The sequence below is a fragment of the Malurus melanocephalus genome, unplaced genomic scaffold (genome assembly GCF_030028575.1).
Source record: "Malurus melanocephalus ecotype Western Australia unplaced genomic scaffold, MMel_1.1 scaffold_426, whole genome shotgun sequence".
Taxonomy (NCBI): Eukaryota; Metazoa; Chordata; class Aves; order Passeriformes; family Maluridae; genus Malurus; species Malurus melanocephalus.
In genome coordinates this window covers 120,480-127,502 of record NW_026623658.1, presented here as the reverse complement: position 1 = coordinate 127,502, position 7,023 = coordinate 120,480, and the positions used below count along the sequence as shown (strand labels likewise).

The following is a 7,023-nucleotide window of genomic DNA, read 5'->3' as shown; positions in this document are numbered from 1 at the left end:
TTACTTTTCCTTTCCAAGGCTGTACAGTGATTCCTTGCTCAGTACTGAATACATGTGGGCTGTTCCTTCAGTGYCTGAGAGCTCCTCCCTGGGGCACTCGTGGAGATACATCCTCTGGTTTTAATTCCTCACAATATTTTACTTGATTATTTTACTGGCTGACTTTCCCATTTCAAATGTTTCCACACAACTGCTTGAAGGTTTCAGGGGCACAGCACTTTGTGTATTTATTAGGATTTTCCCTCCTGCCATCTATTTTTTTTTGCCTTTGAGAGGTGCAGTAATCCTGATGTAAAAATTAACTGTGTCCTTGCATCTCCTAATGTCTTCCCTGTCACACCCTCTCTCTGTTCCTGTAGGTCGAGGAGCTGAGCCCAGGATTTTCCAAAGCAGGAAGAATTTACATTGCCAAGGTAACCACTCACTTCTTGCTTGTTTAGAGGGTAAGAAATACTTGTATTAAAAATMATTTTTGGCTATAAAGTGCTGACCAAGTGGAAAACACTCCATGCAGAAATGAGATTTTATAAGATGATATTTCCTTTTATCTTTTAAATCTTTTCAGGCCAAATCACCTTGTGCAGGGTCTTTGAAATTCAGGCCTTTGAGTCACCCAGTGGAGCATCCCTGGTTTTTAACAGATGAAATTCTGTGGAAAGCAGGAATGGTGACTTGGAAGCCATGGGCTGGAGGTTTAATCTTTCACCACCACAACTTCTGTGGTGATACAGGCAGAGAATCATGGGGACAAATAAAGGATAAAACATTTACATTTCCCTGTCCCAGTGGGAATCTTGAGCCCTCTTTCTGGGTGATTTTAGTAACCATTTCCTCTTCCTGTGGGTATTTCATGGTCTCCAAATACCCCCAAGACTCTCAGGGCATCCAAAATCTTCCTTTTCCCAGGGGGATCACTGTGCCTCCACTGCTGGTCACATGGAGAATATTTCACACCTATTTTGGGACCTGAGACTCCTGTAAATATTATTTACTACATTTTTAACAGCCTGGGGCACAATGTGCTCCCAGGAGAGAGTTTTTGTGGAGAAAATGGTGTGAGGAAGAGGGTAAATARTAACTACAAATCAAAGTAGAGCTTTGAATGTCGTGCAAACCATGGGGRCACCTTAAAATGTCCAAGCAAAAACTAATCTTGCTGAAAACGAAAGGGAGTCAAATATATTTAATATTCTGAGATCTGGTGATGCTTCTGAGGCTTTGTGCGTGAGGGATACTGCAGGAAATGTCAGTGCAAATGGTTAACAGGCACAAATAGCTTTTTTTAGCAGCTGCCCAGTTACATTTGCTACTGTTTTTTTCCCGTTTAACCCTTCCCCCGTTGCTGTTTTTCTTTCCCAGTGCTACAGGGACCTTGGGAATGCCTCAGCAGCTGTGCTGTGGATGAACCTGGCCTCGGAGCTGCCAGGGAGCACCAAAGAGGTAACACTCAGCTGGGATTCTGTGAGGGGCAGGGAGCAAAAATGGGTCCTGTCCCTCTGCTCTGGTGAGATCCCGGCTGGATCTCTGCATCCAGCTCGGGGCACGAGCACAGGGAGGACATGGAGCAAATCCAGAGGGATGGAACACCTCTGCTGTGAGAATTGGGGTTGTTCAGCCTGCAGTAAAGAAGCTTCAGGGTGCTCTAATTGTGGCCTTCCAGTGCTGGAAGGGAACWRWYAGGAAAGATGGAGTGAGGCTCTTTAAGAGGGCTTGGAATGACAGGATAAGGGAGGATGGCTTCAAACGGAGAGAGATTGTACTTGGATCAGGAGGGAATTCTTACCTGTGAGGGTGCTGAGCTCCTGGCCCAGAGGGGTTGTGGATTCCCCATCCCTGGAAGTGTCCAGGTTGGACAGGGCTTGGAGCAACCTGGAATAATGGAAGATATCCCTGCCCAGGAACTGGATGGGCTTTAAGGTCCTTTCCAACCCAAACCAATCAGGATTCCATGATTTTACGATGTGCCTAAAAGGTGATTTGGGGTTGGAGAAAAGAGAAGTGGTGTTTTATTTGTTTCAGTTGAGCTATACATTGTTCCCCTCTTGCATTTCCAGGATGCAGAAAGCGAAAGGGAACTTGAAGAGATGCGCTCAGTCTGGGAGGAATAATTTTGGAAAAAYTCATCGCACTGGATACTGCAGAGACAGTAAAATTCCAAATGGATTTCATGATCCTGACAGTTCTAAATGCACTTTGTGGATAAGCCACAAGAGCTTACAGGAAAACACACCCAGCAGCACRTCCAGGAAGACATCTTGGAATTAATGGGATAAAACCGTGGTTTATTTTCCTTTGTACAGCACTGCACGTGTTTGATTTTAGGATCCCTAAAAATGTTACATTCCTAAAAACGGGGGAATGTGGGGGTTTATAGGTAGAGTTTGTGATATAATAATATTTGTGGTTATATATTTGTGAGATAGATACTTTGTGATATAAATGTGTATAATAGATATTTTTATATATGTGTGTATGAATATATATATTTATATATAATATATATATGCACATACATATTTTATATCACACACTCTGCCCCTCTGACAGCCTTGCTGGTGAGCTCCCAGTTCATTCCCAAGGAAAACTTGAGCCAAATGTTKTTCCAGTTTATTTGTATTCTCTTTTCTTTAGTAATTAATTGAATCAGTTGGAATAACTGATAAATGCCTTTTGTAGATRTTTAGGGGAGATCAATTTCCAAGMAGGACCAAGGAGCTTTCCTGCACAATCCAGACTGGATTTTAAGAGGTTCATTAGTTAAAGAAGTGAGGAGTAGGATTTTGAATTTCAGGATTTCTTCCCAGTGATGTTTCTCTTTTCACTCACACGAGGCTGAAAATTTTTATCTCTCCAAGCTGTGCTGCTGTGGTTTAGGTGGAATAACTGAGTTTGGAAAGTAGTAACTGATCAGGGAACAGGTTACAGGAGCAGGAATACCCTGTGGCAAGGCTGATGCTTCCCTGTGATGATCTTCTACCACTGACCAGATTCATTATCTTCAATTTAATTGTCTCCTGGACTAATGAGGCAACGCCAAGGAGGTGAAGCTGAAGATTGACATTTCCTCTTGCAGCTCTGGGGACCAGACGGGAACAGGGAATTGTGCTGGATGCTGACACAGATGGGGAAGGAAAACSTGTGTTGAGGAATTCTCCAAATACTTCATCAAGGCTTTGTTGATATCCCTTAAAATTTCAATGGCAGCTACTGAACACTAATTTSTGAGCATCTGTTTCGTGCTGTGATGGTTGTGAGGGTAAAGTGAGGAGTGTGAGAGTAAAACATTCCTTAAATCACCTTTCTTGTCCYTTGCACTGTGATGGGTTTGTTGCTTCCTGAAAATGACAAATGAAAGGGAAAAGTGCAGCAAACTCCAGTGGAAAAACTTCCTGGATTTCAGGTTTGGGTGCTGCAGGGTTGGGTGACAGCCTCGGGGCAGGCACTGGCCAGGGCACAGATGTGGGGGATGTTTGGAGGCATTTGGGACATCTGGGAGCAAAACAAGGGATGGTGCTGGGTGGAGTGATGGCCCTGTGCTTGTGCCAGTGCAGCTGTGGCCTTTGGCACCTTGTCAGGAATGTGGTGGTGCCCCAGGAACAGGCTGCAGGTGGGAACTGGGGCTGTGCTTGAGCCTGATCCAGGTCAGGTTAGTGTTTACCTGGAAGAGGGGGAGGTTCAAGCATGATCAGGGTGACAGACGCCGCATTTTGTGCACCCTGAGATTTTACGTTCCCCCTGGAGAATTCCTGCCAGGATGGGGCATCACAGGGACCAGAATTAAACCTGCACCCGGAGGAGGTGGGGTGGGGGGCAGGATGGAGGGGTGCTGCTGTTTCTTTTTTTTTCTTGTTCTCTGTATTCACAGTGCAGAGTGATGTGACCCCTCTGCTCTCCACGGGGCCCCGGGTCTGGAGAGGGGAAGTTCCTTTCCAATCCTGGACTGCCTTATGTGTGATCAGCTGGCACTCCAACTGCTCCCATGGGATTTCCAGCCAGTGAGACTCTCATGAGATGCCAGGTGCCAAGCATGACAGAAAATAATGGGAAAACTCTGTGGATCAGGGAGTGCCCCAAAGAGCTGCCAGTGCCCAGCACTCCTGGCTGCAGCAGGGGGGCCCAAGGACAGCCCTTCCATGGTGTTCCTGTGGAGCTGGCACTTCCCACCATTCCTGGCTGCAATTTGGGGCTGCCAGCACAGCCCTTCCATAGTGTCCCTGTGCACCTGGCACTGCCCAGCATCCCTGACCAGGCTTTGGGGCTTCCAGAGTAGCACCCCCCCAGCACATCCCACTGCTTCCTCAAGTCCCCTTTAAGCAGGATCATTTCAGAAGTGACTTCAACAATTTTGGGGGGATCTCCCCTCTCCCCTCCTCACCCAATTCCCACTGCCAAAACCTCAGCTCCTCATCCCCTCAAACTCTCCAAGGAACTGGACTTGCATTTTCCAATCCAGCAGGGCAGGAATGCTGTTCTCCTCATTGTGTACCTTTACTGCAGGAATTGCTTAAGAAATCACTCCAAGAATGAAGAGATGATAAAGAAGAGCTGTCAGCTTCAACCAAGGGCTGCTCAACCCCATCTCAATAATTTGTTTTAATTAATCACTGCAAATGAACCAATTCAAACCACATGGTTTTGGTTTTAATTGAGTTCTAGAGAAATACTGCAGAATATGAAAGAAACCCTTTTWACCCCCAAAACTCTTSTAGGAGATATSCAGGRCWGGGYTGCACTGYACCCTGAAACCAAGGAGAATTGGGAGAAAAGACAAACCCAGACTGAGATTCCTGGCAGATCAGTGCAGCCTCTGCCAGCCAAAACAATCCTTGCTCTGAMCACACACCTGTGAATGCAACTTGGCACATCATCAATATCCTCATATTGCTAAAATGTGGGCCTTTTTGTTAAAAGCAGATTTCCAYGGAGAAYTAATGAAATACAGAAAATTAAATGAAAATGAAAAGGAACAGCTCCCCCAGCCAGGCTGCAGCRTCCAAAATAAAATGAACAGAAAGATTATGGATTGGGATCATGACCCATAACATGTGCATGAGGATACATAAATCCAAGCAGAACATCAGGTATAACATGGTGTCTTACATTTTTCAGCTATTCCATTAAGGCTTATCCTACAAGTGTTTATCTTGGCTTACACGAAACAAGGGGAAACCCAAAACTGCAATCTCTGTCCTTCATTACAGCAACCTCTCTGTGCAAAAGGAGCACAGGAATACAGTTTGTCTCCAAGTATTACTGCTGGTTCATAGCTGTAGCCTCAGTTATTGTTATAGCTCCAAAGTTGTTCCTTGGAATTTGATGCTGTCATTTTTGATTGGATAAAATATGTACTCATAAAAAGGAAAGGCCATAATTTGCTTAAAACCCATGTGAAACTTTATTTCTATGAGGACTTAGCAACCAATTCATGAAAAAATGAAGATGCAAACCAAAATAAAATCGTATTGACTTCTTTTTTGAAGGAAAAATAAACCCTTCTGGAGCTAAGGACATTCAATATCCAAGGGGAATCAGGTTAAAACAGGTCTTTTATGTCTGACTATTTATCATTTGKAAGTTTATAAATGTTAGATTATTCCACTATCCTACACACAAAGAGAAAGATCTCCAGTTCTCTTCCATCCCTTCAAAACTAAACCAACAAGTGTCCTCTGCACCCTGGCAAGCCMYSTGCCAAAAGCATTTTTCTCTTGGGAGCAAAAAAAAAAAGCAAAAGGATGCATTTGCTGTCAGTTATGCCAATGAGACTTGATGAAATCTGTGAGTTTATTCAGTACTAAATGGGGACAGAATTTCAGCAGAAATTAGTTTTCAGACACCTGGGGATTTTTTGGTCTGTTTCTGTTACTTCCTGCAGGTAAAATCTCTGTGTTTACTTGAKTTTTCCAATTCCCTGTTTGCACTTCCTGGTTTCAATTCAGCTTTAGAGTTTCCTGTGGCAGCTGAGAAGGGACATGGCTTTTTTTCCTCGTAGAGGCCAAAATGAAGATGAAACAGGCACATCCCAGGTGGGTGTTACATCAGGAGAGGGTGCTCAGAGCTCAGGAAAGCTGTGAGGATCCTCTCCCTTGGCATCTGTGTCACTGTCACCTGTAAAACCTCAAATCCACACTTACTATGGCCATGCTGAAACTGCTCTTTTTCCCCCTACAGATCTACACTGGTACAGCAACACAAAACAGAGTTTGACTGGGGATGGGACAAAAGAGATTTCTTAAATCTACCTGTAGAGTTAATCTTCCAAAAGAATTTGAATGTCTTTGGAGTGTAAGGATGAGATTTTCAAGGTAACTTAGATATTTATTTGCCATCAACAAACAAAGCTGATCCAATTTTATAAAAACATTTRTATCAGTACATTTTTCTTTCCCATGTAGATGTTTATAAATGAACATGATTGTTGTWCAATGATGCAAAAAGTCTGTCACCCTTCCCAGCCTCAGCAGACAAATCAACCCAACCAAATGGAGGGCAAGTTCTGGTGGATTTGAACTTAAAAGGTTAGATTTTCTTCTTGTTCCTTACRCATTTTTCTTCATTTCTTTCCAAACAGACAGGAGTCAACAACACAGGATCTGGAGGCCTTAACAGGCAAGAACTGGAAGAAGCTGAGCTCTGCCTTGCTGCCAGGTTTTACTGATTCTCCTCACAAAAACAACCACTTCCACAGACACAAGATTTACCAAACATCACTTCCTTTGAAATTAAACACCCATAACCCTGAGAACCACTAAATCCCGTGGCTGTATGTCCTGATGAGAGCTGGGAGAAAATAAAGACTGGTTTGATGAGACCAGTCCCATYCCAGCAGCATGGGAAGCACACCAGTGTGGGGAAGGAAAGCACTGAGAGCTGAGCACAGATTGCAGTTCCAAGGAGCTCATAAATCAGTGTGCCAACAGAAACCCAGAGTTCACAGCAGCAGAGGGGAGGCAGACAGACAGCAGGGCACTGACAGGAACGGAGCACACACGGCACAGCCATGAAGGAATCTGAGCAGCAGCA

The 7,023-nt window shown here is 44.3% G+C and overlaps 1 protein-coding gene across 1 annotated transcript in view; it reads left to right on the top strand.

The window, feature by feature from the left end:
* RMDN3 (regulator of microtubule dynamics 3) overlaps positions 1-3,307 on the top strand; it is a 26,266-nt gene extending 22,959 nt beyond the window's left edge. Inside the window, 3 exon segments of the mRNA XM_057379877.1 lie at positions 349-413; positions 1,360-1,440; positions 2,055-3,307. Coding sequence (XP_057235860.1) covers positions 349-413; positions 1,360-1,440; positions 2,055-2,108 — 200 coding nt within the window. The 3' untranslated portion in view covers positions 2,109-3,307.
* Positions 3,308-7,023: the final 3,716 nt, after the last annotated feature.